This window comes from Trachinotus anak, unplaced genomic scaffold, assembly GCF_046630095.1.
Source record: "Trachinotus anak isolate AG129_WGS33_773 ecotype Australia unplaced genomic scaffold, CSIRO_AGI_Tana_v1 ptg000005l, whole genome shotgun sequence".
NCBI lineage: Eukaryota > Metazoa > Chordata > Actinopteri > Carangiformes > Carangidae > Trachinotus > Trachinotus anak.
In genome coordinates, this window is record NW_027273856.1 from 18,029,242 (window position 1) to 18,043,801 (window position 14,560).

Consider the following 14,560-nt stretch of genomic DNA (forward strand, 5'->3'; position numbering starts at 1 on the left):
CCTCTATCTCACCTCCTTCTACAGTATCAATTGTCTCCTGTTCATAATCTTTTGTACTGGTGTTTAAATAACTTTAACTTTACAGTTATAAATAACTGTATTTAGCATTTATAAGCAGTATATAGACATTTAACAAAAACACACTGCAATGTAGTTGTAAGCAGATATTAGAGTTTATTAATGTATTTGTCAGCAACTGTATCTCTAGCACCCATAAGTGGAAGTTGCAACTATATAAACAACTAATGAGTGACAATATAATAATAAATATAATAATTGATATTATAGGTAATTGTATAAGTAGTATAACTGACAAAATAAACACTTGAAAGGTCTAATAGCTAAAAAACTAATAGCTTAATAAATGTGAATGAAAAATTTACTACTGGTTCATAAGGCAGTAATAAGCTAGCGACAACAACAACTTTTGGGATGTCAGTTTTTCCATTAGTTATCTGCAATTATAAATGTTAATGAGTTGTTAATGAATTATTTTTTTCTTCTTTTTTTAACATTAATTATCTAAGTACTGTATACCTTCCCAGTGTAAAGCTCTTTGTAATCATAAACTTGTGAAAAAACTCTCCTGGGTAGTTGCCAACTACAACCTAGCAGCTGCAAAGTTATTCTTATTAATGACTTATAACTGAACAGTAAAGCATTATTTAATCATTTGCCATCACTAAAGCTGGGGAGAAGAAAATCAACCAAAAAACAACAACAAAAAACATGAAATAATAATAACACAACCAATATTACCTATATACAGTTTTGCAATGAGGTCAATATTCTTTAACGCATTTGTTATGCCTAATAAATTAGCCTAAGTCAGTATAAAGTATAGTATAAAGTAAATAAGCGACAAAAAAACAGATCAACATAGTTACATACCTGCACATACAGTACGTCTCAGGTGCTCTCGATTAAGTGCGAGAAACTACAAATCCCTAAAATCCTCTCGTGCCGTTTGGTTACCCATACCAACATCTGATTGGACGAATTCAGTAAAGCCTCTTGTCATTGGTCGACGGTGGCCATGTTTGCACTTCCAGCTGTCTAGATGCAGGCTAGCTAACCGGTTAGCTGTCTGAGCTACATTTGCCGTTTTATTCGGGGTTAAAATTGACGAACAGCTCTGCCACCCCGCTAACACCGGCTTATCTGCACGCCGAGATGCCGGTTCACTCCCGGGAGAAGAAAGAAAGTAACCACGAAGAAATGGAGGTGGATTTTCCCGAGCAGGACGGCAGCAGCACAGACGAGGAGGACACCGTTAGCTCATCTGTGTCTGAAGATGGAGACAGCTCGGGTAGGAAAAACAGGCCTTAAACACCAACCCAGTGTTAATGTTTTTCTTTTAAACATGCTTGTCTGTCAGACACAGGTTAAACAAGATATGTGGTAGCTGTTAGAAATTAGCTGACATGTTGTTGAGGTGGTGGAGGTACAGTATGAAGCAGAGGTGCTATGATGATGGTGATGATGGCTGAAAAGAGAAGCAGTTGATGTGGAGGTGATGCCAAACCTGTCTTCATGTGAACAGAGATGGACGATGAGGACTGCGAGAGGAGGAGGATGGAGTGCCTGGATGAGATGACCACCCTGGAGAAACAGTTCACTGACTTGAAGGAGCAGTAAGTTCCTCCCCATATTATTTCCAATATAGTAAAAGCTGTCTGTCCAGAATTAACAGCATCAGAATCAGAATCAGAATCAGAATCAGAATCAGTTTTATTGCCAAGTATGCTTTCACATACAAGGAATTTTTTCTGGTGATTGGTGCAATTGATCAGCAACAGTGGGGCTCTCTAGCCTTGTTGATGAGGCTAATAGCAGATGGGAAGAAGCTATTTTTGTGGCGAGAGGTTTTGGTCCTGAAGGACCGCAGCCTCCTGCCAGAGGGGAGTGACTCAAAGAGTTTGTGTCCAGGGTGGGAGGAGTCAGCTACAATCTTCCCTGCACGCCTCAGAGTCCTTGAGGTGTACAGGTCCTGGAGGGACGGAAGATTGCAGCCAATCACCTTCTCAGCAGAGTGGATGATACGCTGCAGTCTGTTATTGTCCCTCTCCGTGGCAGCAGCGTACCAGATGGTGATGGAGGAGGTGAGGATGGACTCAATGATGGAGGTGTAGAAGTTCACCATCATAGTCCTTGGCAGGTTGAACTTCTTCAACTGCCTCAGGAAATACATCCTCTGCTGAGCTTTTTTGATGAGGGAGCTGATGTTTAGCTCCCATTTGAGATCCTGTGTGATGGTGGTTCCCAAGAAGCGAAAATGCTCCACGGTAGCCACGGGGGAGTCACACAGGGAGATGGGGGTGGGTGGGGCTGGGCTCTTCCTGAAGTCCACTATCATTTCCACTGTCTTCAGAGCGTTTAGCTCTAGGTTGTTCTGCCTGCACCAGGTCACCAGACGCTCAGTCTCCCACCTGTAGGCAGACTCATCGCCATCAGAGATGAGTCCAATGAGAGTGGTGTCGTCTGCAAACTTCAGGAGCTTGACAGACTGATGGCTGGAGGTGCAGGTGTTGGTGTACAGGGAGAAGAGCAGAGGAGAAAGAACGCAGCCTTGTGGGGATCCAGTGCTGATGGTCTGGGAGTCAGACACGTGCTTTCCTAGCTTCACGTGCTGCCTCCTGTCAGACAGGAAGTCGGTGATCCACCTGCAGGTGGAGTCAGGCACGCTCAGCTGGGAGAGCTTGTCCTGCAGCAGAGCCGGGATGATGGTGTTGAAGGCAGAGCTGAAGTCCACAAACAGGATCCTGGCATAGGTCCCTGAGGAGTCCAGGTGCTGGAGGATGAAGTGGAGAGCCATGTTGACAGCGTCGTCTACAGACCTGTTGGCTCTGTAGGCGAACTGCAGGGGGTCCAGGAGTGGGTCAGTGATGGATTTGAGATGGGACAGGACAAGACGCTCAAATGATTTCATGACCACAGAGGCATTTAGTCCTGTGGGCCTTGGTTTTTTGGGGACAGGGATGATGGTGGAGGATTTGAAGCAGGCTGGCACGTGGCAGATCTCCAGTGAGGTGTTGAAGATGTCTGTGAACACTGGAGACAGCTGATCAGCACAGTGCTTCAGGGATGATGGAGAGACAGAGTCAGGACCGGCTGCTTTGCGGGGGTTCTGCTTCTTAAAAAGCCTGTTGACATCTCTCTCCAGGATAGAGAGAGACGTTCCTTTGGTAGGGGAGGAGGAGGGTTCTGATGTGGCTCTGATGTGGAGGTTAGTGTCAGGCTTGTCCCACTGTCTTTCAAAGCGGCAGTAGAACTCATTCAGATCGTTGGCCAGACGGAAGTCATTAATGGAGTGGGGGGGTTTAGGTTTGTAGTTAGTGATCTGTCTGAGCCCTTTCCAGACAGAAGCAGAGTCATTGGCTGAGAACTGGAGCTGAAGTTTCTCAGAGTACAGTCGTTTAGCTTCTCTCACCGCTTTGCTAAACCTGTACTTGGACTCTTTAAACTTGTCCCTGTCCCCACTCCTGAAAGCTTCCTCCTTTTGCCTCCTGAGCTGACTGAGCTTAGCTGTGAACCAGGGTTTGTCATTGTTTTGTCATTAGCATGCTTCATGATGGTCCGGGTCACGAACTCTGAGATGCTTGTCATCTCATCTCACGTGGGTATTCTTCACATTAATCCTTACAGTCACTAATGTCTTATCTGGGGTTACCATAGAGGTGAAACACACCATGCACTGAAGTCACACCTGGATGTCAAGCCCTGGATCTTGGTCATGGTCTTTTTGCAGGGTCAGATTACTCACCTAGAAATCTTCCACGGTGATGGGCAGCTGTACTGGTGTAGAAACAGGTGGTATTTCTGGGTGAGAAATCTACGTCAGCCACCAGCCAAGTGCTGCTCTTTCTCTCTGGGTCTGTTGTAGCAGCCTGTCCATCTTTTGGAAGTGACATTCTGTTTTAAAATGTCTTTGGCTTTTTAAATGTTAAAGTTGATTTGTGTGTATGAGAAAGCTTAAATAAGCGCCCTCCTGCCATGCCACAGCATCCTGTTCCTAGACATGGTTTTGCTGTTCTGCCCAGACCAGAGAGTAATGTGATTTCTCCTAACAGAGTTTTATTATCTTCTTGTGTAGAACCACTGTGGTGAATTTGCTTTCAAGACCATTTGAAGACAAGACTAGACTCCACGCTACAATAATGATCAAGTTTCAGCCTCAGTTCAAGCTTATGAATTGATGTGCGTTGCTGCTGTATTTATTTTCTGCTTAGGTTGTACAAGGAGCGTCTGAGCCAGGTGGACATCAAGCTGCAGGAGGTGATGGCTGGCTGTGCCCAGGAGTACCTGGAACCTTTAGCCAACCTGCAGGAGAACATGCAGATCAGGACCAAAGTGGCTGGTGAGTCCAAGAAATCTGAGTCTTTGCTGCTGTCATGTTTACATTGAATTCTTTCAGGGATCACACTCCCTCCTCCCCCATGTCCTTAACCCTTCATGTGTGCCTTTATGTAGGAAACAAGTAGGGCTGCAGCTATCAATTGTTTATTCCACCGATTAATCGAGTAATTGGATAAGAACTACTTCTATCTTATTGAAGAATGTGAAGAATAAGAAAACAACTGAATATGTAACGTGTATATTTAAATATATATATATATATATATATATATATATATATATATATATATATATATATATATATATATATATACACATACATACAAATATAATATAGAAAATATAAAAAGAGAAAAGAACGCACGTCTCTTAAAATGAACAACTAATTGGTTTCCTTTAAAGAAAAATCTAAATTTTTATTGTTTAAATTGCTACAGTATTATCTGTCAAGATTAAATTCAGCTCACTCTTTCTTTCTTGCATCTGTGTGTGTCTGTGTGCGTCACTGTGAGCAGAAAGGTGAACTGTCTGGCAGTGTAAAAGAAGACAATCACCTTTTTTATCCGGTTCACACGCATTTTAAAAAACCCACTTATACCCGCTAACTTTGGTGTAAAAAGGTTTTAGAGGATGAAAAATCTCCAGAGCAGCTCTGCCACTGCCTTCCTCCATGTTTTGACTGACACAAAACAAACCCATGTTCCCTGCCGCACATGCGTCTGGGAGACTGTTGCTGGTTGATGCTATAGAACCTAACATGAGTTAAATGAACCACAGTAATCGGCCACAGTTATAATGATTAATTAAAAATGCAAACTTTAATACTAACCGTCTGGAATTTTTACTGTGATTTAGCATCAAACCGGTCACTGTTTCATCTCTAATGGTGACTACTGAGCCGTCATATGGATTTAAAAAAGCTTTGATGCAAAGAGTTTTCCTCAGTGACTTTTATTAATCGAGTTAATTGTGTTTCTTGAGGAATCGTTTCAGCCCTAGAAACAAGTTAAGCACAACAGGACTTTGCACTTGTTCAAATGTCTGTAATGATGTTTAACTAATGGAAAGAGCTTTTGTATATTTTAAAGACTATAGTTGCTTGGTTTAAACACATTTAAATTTTTTGTGTTGGTTGCCTCAGATTGATTTGCCACTCATGTTTGTTGCAGGGATCTACAGAGAGCTGTGTTTGGAGTCAGTGAAGAATAAGTACGAGTGTGAGATCCAGGCAGCCTGCCAGCACTGGGAGGTGAGAGGCCAACATTTGAGTCAGGGCTTGTGTGAGGTACATTCAAAATAGACCAGTGCCTTAAGAAAGTAGGAGATAACACTGTAATGTTGGAAGTTTGGGTTTTTGCCACAGTATGCAATTCAACCCCAACCCCACTTCTGGAGATGTGAAGTGTGATGACCTTCTGTCTTTGTTGACCTCTCTGTCTGTCTTCCAGAGTGAGAAGCTGCTGCTGTTTGATACTGTGCAGAGTGAACTGGAGGAGAAGATTAGAAGACTGGAAGAAGACAGACACAGTATTGACATTACCTCAGGTACCAGCTGGCACGTCAACAAACCATTGTTGGGAGATATTTGTTTTGATCCATTTACTCATCCTATAGTCAATAAAACGTCAAAAACCTGTCAGAAGTTGGGCTTACAGTGAGATCCGAAAGCTGCTTACTTAGTGCAGACACAATATATTTATTTTTGCTAAGGAGTAATTAGTAATTATTTGATATTGTCACTGAACAAAGAACTCTGAGGGAGCTCTAAGTTGACGAACCTGCTGATTAATTGTTTAGTACAAGTATTAACAAACTTCACAGGGTAAAATAAGTGGTGTGAGTAAACACTGCATATTTGATCAAGAATGTGTTAACCGACAACATTCGCACTTTCTATGTATAGAACAGATTGAAATATGAAGCAAATGTCCAGCAGAAGGAAGTGACACAGAGACACAATAATCCCCCTCGCTGAAATCTGCCCTCTTTGTTTTCCAGAGTTGTGGAATGATGGATTGCACTCACGGAAAAACAAGAAAAAAGACCCGTTCTGCCCTGTCAAGAAGAAGAAGCCTGTTGTTGTTTCTGATATCCTTTTCCTTTGGTCCTGTCCTTGTCCTTATTCCTCCCGTCAGTCATCTGAAACACATTCTGCTGCAGCGCTTCAGTGTCGAGCCGTTAAGAGAAATGTTTCCTGCCACTCATCCTTTTTCCTTAACCTCTCCATTACGACCTTATATTGTTTACATGCTGCAAGATCTGGATATTCTTGAAGACTGGACTGCAATAAGAAAGGTATTATCCTGATAATGGACAAATAGACATCTGCTAAATGCATCTATGTTGACGTTAAGTTGTGATTTGATTTTTCGTGTTGTGTCTGTTTCACCCGCCCCGCAGGCGATGGCATCACTGGGGCCGCACAGGGTGAAGGTGGATGGTAAGAGTTTCTCCTCGTCCTCGGTTACAGTCAATATCTGGCTGAGTGCAGCGATCGACCCACAGCTACACAGGAGGAGTTGATTCAATACTTTCTGCCAAAAGAGCTCGAGTTCATTGATAAGGAGACAAATCTTTGTCGCCCTCTCTGTCCTCCTTTTTAATATTTTGTACTGTATTTCTTTTGACCTCACCCTGCCCTTAGTCACTTGTTCCCTTCCACTGTCTCCCCTGCTTCCTCCTCCTCACCCCATTCTCCCTCTCTTTTTCTTCCTCCAGTCCCTGCAGCAAAGCCTGACAGACACCACCATGTGGCGCGCTCCGAGGACGGTCGGCTTTTCTATGACAACCAGTGGTACTGCAGGGGACAGGCCATCTGTATCAACAGGAAGGACGAGTACCCGACTAGGTGTGTAGGGATATGTGTGTGTGTGTGTGTGTGTGTGTGTGTGTGTGTGTGTGTGTGTGTGTGTGTGTGCGCGCGCGCACGCATGTGTGTGCATGGTAGGCGGATATACTCATTAAATATTTGTAAAAAAGAGAAAATGAGAGGGTGTGGTCACACCATGAGAAAGTTACACAGCCAAATGACACACGTATGTGCTCATCTGCAGACTTGTGTTTCTGACTCACTGTGACTGAGAGGCAGTGTGGTCACATGGTGGATTTATTTGTAATGGAAATGATCATGGGTGGATTTAAACAAGGACAATGGGAGTATTAGCAGGAGTGATTGTGAGTCCACATTCTGCTCTTTGTACGCCCTGCCCTGTGTGTTTGTCAGGACAGGAAGCTCACTGAATAGGGGGAATGCATTGATGTCAGTTTTTCACCCCCCCTCCCCCAAATACTGAGTGGGAAAACAAATGCAACAGGTGGCTGTTATGAATGGGTAGAGCTGTGATACAGGGGCCTGTTCAGAATAACAGTCTGTCAGTGGTCGGAGGGCTAAATGTAAAATGTTTCCTGACACATACAGATTACAAGTACCTGAATATATGAGTGGAGAAACTCTGTAAGCTGCTCTGTAAGGAAGCAGGAGTCACTAAACACCTACAGGAGATGTAAGGTGATCGTCTGAGCTGTCTTAAATCACGTCTGTCTTAAGTTGACGTTCCGATAAATAGATCATCATGTTGAATTTTATTGTTGGTTTTGAGTCTTTGTCTCAAGAAAATTGTGACATTCAGTGACACTTTCTCCAGCACTAAACAGGAAGCAGCAAACCAAGTTGAGAGTGAGCACGGAGGCAATTTGAGTCGTTTAGTGTCAGGCCAGGATTAAGTACTGTACATAAGGGAGGTAAGGGTAAATGGACACAAGGAAAATAATAGAGGAAATCATAGATATAAAGGCCAAACATAGTCATTTTAGGGGCAAATCATGACAATTATAGTGGTGAGTTACTAACTTTATATAATAATAATTATAGTGATAACAGTAATTATGATGGTGATGATAATAATGAAGAATTTCAAAGACAAAAAAAACAGTCTCCCTGCCTGTAAATGTCCACTGGGAGCATGATGGGAAATAATTTCAAAGGACTCTAGTCTTATTATAAATTATTGACCCTGCAAGATCCCCAGTCTTTACAAAATCTTAAAGTGTGTGACTTAAAAACTCCGACTTATGACAGATTGTCTTTTGATGTGAGAGGGTGACAGACCTTAGTCTTTTCAAAATCTTCTACTGCATGAAAGGCATAAAACACTTGATGTTGGTTTCTCCTTTGATACGTCCGTATGTGTGTATGTACGTAGCTTCACCCCAGGGAAGTAATGCTACATTAAACTAAAACTTTAGACATGTAGACATCTAGTACCACAGAACTCTGCGTAGGGTCATCACTTCATGTCAGCGCACATAGACAGAAACACCCACACACGCTGTTTTGGTCAGATTTGTAAAGCTGTGCGTCACCATGGAACCAGTACGAGTCACAGTCAGCTGTAAATGGATGTAGACACGGAGCAGAATTTCACCAACTGTGTCACATCAACAACCTTCTCCAACAATAACAGAGCAGCCGTCATTACATGTGATCATTACGCATAGTAGTGGCTGTTTATAGCTGAGATGTCAGTCATTCATCACATGTACCCATAAACCTAATTTCAGCAGTAAGGCACTCAATTGTCGTCATCAAACGTCAGGAAGGAAAGATTTATCATATCAAGAGACTTTTGATATGATAATATAAACACAGAGACATTGATGTAAATGAAAAAAGTGATGTGGTTTGTGTGGGGAAATGGTTTATGTATGGTTTCTGAGCAGACATATCATTCATAAATCTGGCCTCTTTTATTGTCTGTTTAGTGTTATTTCTCAGCCTGATCAAAATCATATTGAATTCTAGTGACAGTCAGGTCGATATTTCGATTTTATTCTCTTTTATTTTGAAATCCTCATGCATGGTTAGATTTCTGCAGCTGTCAGTAGTCTGTAAAAAATCTTTTATCTTTGTTGTCAGGTTTTTTTCCCCAAAATAAAGGCAACAAAGGCAGATTCTGACTGACCCTCTTCGCTGATTGCGAGGATGGTGTTTTGTTGTTGCACTAACCTTGTTCTGTCTGTGTGTGTGTCACGCAGTGCCATCATCACCACAATCAACAATGATGAGGTGTGGTTCAAACGACTGGACGGCACCAAGTCAAAGCTGTACATCTCCCAGCTGCAGAAAGGCAAATACACAATCAAGCACTCATAAAACCACACTGACACTCGCTCACACACAACAGTACAAAGACCATCATCTCTGCCTCCTGTCCATGTTGTATCTTTCTACATGCTTGCCATATGTACAGTACACACAGACACACACGCACATACACTCACTCTAACGTCCTAAAATGGTTTTCACTCTTAAGCCTGACACACACACACACGCACACACATGCACACACAGTTTATATCACACCCTCTTTGTATGAGTTACAAAAAAGAAACTGTCTGGAAACAAACAAGTGTCAACTCAAGAAGATGGTCTTCTCTGTAAATATGTATATGTATGTTGATATTATTGACAAGGCCACAAAGTGTCATTCTCTCTGGAACGGAGATCAATGCAAAGTGCTGCTAAGAAAAAAAAAGAAAAAAAAAACAACCAAGGGAGAAAACCAGAGCAGTAGCGAACTGTGAAGCTCAGTCGCGTGCCTTTCTGAGACATGACGATGCCTCGGATGATTTAAAAAAAATAATAAAAAAAAAAGTCCTGAACTATCAATGCAGTGAAGCCTTACTCTGTACTGTGTTAGCACCAGGAGGACTGAAGCGGGTCAATGAGTGAGTGAGTGAGAAACCCTGATCCAGGTGAGGATGCTGTTAGACTTGAATTTCATGCTCCACAAAGCCTAATAAATCTGGGTTAGGATCCCCAGGGACCCCAGTTTGAGAAAATGTTTGATTTAAAAAAAAAAAAAAGAAAAAAAAATGCACAAGTGTCAATATGGAGAGGGAGGATGATTAATCAATTCTGAGCAGATGATTATATTGTGAACATAATGAGATAAAACTATTCTTCAAGAGCACCCCAGGGTTTTGTCGAAACCCACTTGGGGAGCCACTGTACTAAATGATCTCTAGATGTGTTGATGTTTTTAGTGTAATTTTACCAGCACTACATTTTTAAGTTCAAACTGAGGCCAGTCTCCGTGCACTAAGCAAAACGTCAGAGCAGGAAAAGAAGCCTAACATGCAGAAATGGCAGGAGCCCTGTATATAGAGACAACAATGTATTTTGTGTTTAGCTCACTGTGATTCTTCCCTCTGTTTCCTATCATGTTGCCATGTGTCTGATAGTGCCTACAACTTCATATTTAAAGGGGAAACATTTCAACCTGGTGTGTTTCCCACAAACATGGCTATTGTGGCTCCCTAGGCAGTTAGCCATGATAGCTAACTTTCTGTGTTTGTGAATGGAGTTAGAGACACAAATCATATTTATTTGAAAAGCTGTAAGAGGTTTGCACAGCTTGACTCAATGTACAGTACCTTGTTTTGCTCAAGACCTTGTTTCCCTGAATCTACAACAGAGGTGACAAGTGCAAAATTAGCATCACCCATGGCTAAGTTGATGGCAACTACGCTAGGTTGAAATATACTAGAAAAAAGGTAAACTCTACTTTTCTTTGGTGGTGGGCTCATAACAGAATTCATGGTGCCATTTTTCATCATTTGTCTTTGTTCAGCCTAATTTGTGTCTGCTATGAATAAAATAGCTGAAAGGATCATTTATAAAGTACTGCAGTCTAAATGTTACATCTCTAAAAAAATCTGAAGTAGCTCCGGTTCCCTGTTCTCTCCTACTGTCTTTGTTCCCACCTCTGTTGTCACTTCTCTTTCTCTTTTCCCCCATTGTCTTCTTCTCTGCTGTCAGTAAAAATGTTCCTCACCATTGATGTATCAACAGTACAAAGAGAAAGCAAGATTAAGGTTGTTTTTTATTTGTGTGTGTGTGTGTGTGTGTGTACAATCCGTCCAATGTAAATGACATTCAATGCAGGGGATCTTGCTTTGTGTTGTCTTTGTGCTGCTCTATACTTTCAGCATTGCATACATATTTCAAAGTATAACCTGCCAAAAGTATTGTAAAGAGAGGTCATTGCAACACTGTACCATAAACATAAAGAAAATGTGTTTGTAAAGCCTAATGTGGCGTCCACTTAGTAGAGCTTTTGGGTTTTTTTTTTTTGGTTTTTTATGTCTACTTTGTTTTTATGCATCATGGTTCCTTTTCCACAGTAGAAGTAAAAACTGACATTGTGCCAATGCATGTACAGCTGATTAAAGATTTTGTTTGTATCATTTGAAGAGTCCAACCTGCGCACAAACAATTCATAACAGAGGAGAGATTCTACATTTGAGTAGAATTGTGTCTCTACTGGAATTTAAAGCCCCCCTGCCTGCTTTTCTAGCAAAAAAAGTGTCTGTGCATTTCGGAGATTACAGTATCAACCTCCACTGCTCAGCTTGAGTCAAACTAATTTCCTTGCCCGTGACTTAAGAGCTTTGGATGAAGAAATATCAGAGTTTTGCATTGAACTTAAATATCCTATTGGATTTGGCCTAGCAAGCACAAAAAAAGCCCAGATAAAATCTTATATAATACTCCAGTGTACAAAGGCAGGAAGTCCCTGACAGCGCTCAACCCAAAGTCACCCCCGAGGTTTGCTGAACCCTGGCTACACTCTGTCACAAAAAAACCCCCCAAAAAACAAAGTGGCTTATTTTGGTGAAAAATGCTGAGCTAGTCTTATTAGATAATGGCTCTTTGGTCTGCTGTGCTGTTCAACCTTTCAGTCACTTATTTCTGCCAGAGGGCCACTCGCTAGATTAACACCACATACTGCTATTGATTCAGGATCTGCGCTGATGTACCGTTTTCTTGCCCCCTCACGGTCCATCTGCCTGCCTCAGGTCTGTACAGGCAACTCATGCAGAACCACTGCAACCTTTGATTGATTTATTGGGAATATTCAGAAATGTAGAGGAATCAATTGAAAGGCTAACTGGTCACAGTTTTCCTCTAGATAGAGCCTTACAACCAAAACTGGTGTTTTAAATACGTATAATCTACTAAATGGTCGCACTAAGTCGACACCATGAAGTTTACTTAAAAGTATGTACCTAAAAATCCCACATTTCAAATAACCAGATAAGCCATCCTTGCACTTCACAGTTGCAGTACTGCTCCTCTGGCCACAAGGTGTCAGTAGAACTCCACAGTGTCGAGCTAGCAGCCTCTGCACTAGGTGGGAGGAGGGAGGTGGTCTGTAAATCTGGGGCACCCTGCTACTGAAGCCTTCCAGCTGATGAGAGAGAGAGAGAGGATGGATGAAGGCACAGTTTGATCACAGCTTGCTGGCCACGTCTGCTACCGCAACAGAGAGAGGGAGAGAGCAAAGGAGGAAAATCCCCATCACCGCGTCAAAGGCAGCAGCAGCAAGCAAGCAACAGGGCTGTCTGTCTCTGTACACGTCTCTGCAGCATCTCTCTAGAGTGCTCCTTGAATCCGCTTTCACACATTCCTGTAAACGCGCACTTTAGTGCATGTCTGAATATGATCAGAAATGGACATAACATGCAGATGCAGACACGTAACAGCAAAGGGAGAGGTCTCCCTCGTTTGTTTTTCAGCCGCATCTGTGATGATGCTGGTTGAATCTGGTGCTCGTTCCTGAGGTTCTAGAGGGTTCTGGGGAGCTACTACTGTGATGAGTCAGGTCCTGACGGATGAGAGAAGCTGGCCATCTTCAGTCCTATCTATACTTAATGAGTAACCAGAACTGGAGGGTCATTGGGACGTGTTTACTGCAACACTGGGGCTAATTAGACCGTGAAAGTGTCACACTGTGCTAAATTACTTATATCCCTGCCCCTCTGTGATGTATGTGCGTGTGTGTATCACTATGCATTTTCAGGAGAGCAAGGCTGTGTATGTGGATCTCTTTGTGCATGCATGCATGTGCTGTGTGCCAGGACTGTGCGTGGGCGTGTACCTTTTCAGATTGTGTAAGAGAATATTAAATGCATATATCCATAAGTTGACATCAAAGGGATGAGGCAAGCTGCCCATAATCAGGATAGATGAGAAGAGGGAGACACACAGGGAGAGAGATGGATTTAAATGGACAGCGCTGCTCCTTGCAACCTGTTCTCTGGATGAACCTGGTAACACTTCTCTATGTGTGTCAATGGCAGTGGCCTAGAATTCACCATTAGCATTCAGAGTATAGCCACTAATTTATCTTATGCTGTCTAGACTCCTCTTGCATCAAGTCGCTGCCTCTTTAAAGATCAGTTTAATTTGCCTGGCAATGTGAGATGGATACCTCTGACAAAATGGTTTCACCTGGGACAAAGCTGCAGGAAAACAACCACACATAATAAAATGCGTTTACCTTTTGAATTTTAGTCACCAATTTCTTTCACATGCATGTTACATAGAAATATCTGTTTTACACCATTGTTTCATTTGTCAAGTAAAGTAATTAAATGAGAAGCTCAAGCATAAATAAACATTTTCTCCACAAGGTGACCAATGTCTCGGGAAGAGAAATGTCAAATTCAAGTTGAATACAACAATGCAGTCAGTCCTAAAGGACGACATTCATAATGTTTTAGGAAGTGGGCACATAAGTCAAGTTAAGTTGGTAACTAGAATTGGCAGGAGAAAACAATGTAAACAGACGTTGCTATTTGCAAAATACTTAACGTGCTGTTTGTTACCATTTAAACCTATGCAAAACAGAGCCTCAGTATCTATCAGAGGCCCAAAGGATGATTTTATTACTCCTAACTATGCCTCTGCCAGCATCATTTGTTGATTGTCAAGCCCTCTTTCCAATAAGGTGCAAACAAAGGTTTGACTCTTTCCAGTATCCTCATATGGTGGAACTCAATTTGGAGTAAGGGCATCCCTCCAAATTTGTCAGAGCACATGACAATCATGGTCCCCATCTCCAGCTTCCTAGACTTCACACACTTTAACAGGAAGACTGCCGGGGCATCCATCCTCTCAGTGATGCATTGCCAGTCGATTTTGGTATCTGCGACTTACCCCTGACCTCTGTCATGGTGTCCAAAGACTACGTTCTTCCAGGAGAATGAAGGACAAGATGATGGAACCACATCTGACAATATCTTCAACATCTTTGTGATCAAGTTATCAATTGCAGTTAACAATCTTGCATGTTTTGACATATGTGAAACTGCAGCCAGATCTTGTCTCAGCCAAGAAACTTGTGTCCTTATGCCACAG

At 42.2% G+C, this 14,560-nt stretch overlaps 1 protein-coding gene across 1 annotated transcript; it reads left to right on the forward strand.

The window, feature by feature from the left end:
- Positions 1–1,039: 1,039 nt before the first annotated feature.
- Positions 1,040–11,604, forward strand: brms1lb (BRMS1 like transcriptional repressor b). The gene is made up of 10 exons (XM_071478675.1): positions 1,040–1,309; positions 1,544–1,634; positions 4,230–4,357; positions 5,526–5,605; positions 5,805–5,901; positions 6,355–6,444; positions 6,587–6,651; positions 6,757–6,796; positions 7,075–7,204; positions 9,391–11,604. Exons 1-10 carry the CDS (start codon positions 1,174–1,176, stop codon positions 9,506–9,508), a joined length of 975 nt encoding a protein of 324 aa, XP_071334776.1. The 5' UTR covers positions 1,040–1,173; the 3' UTR covers positions 9,509–11,604.
- Positions 11,605–14,560: the final 2,956 nt, after the last annotated feature.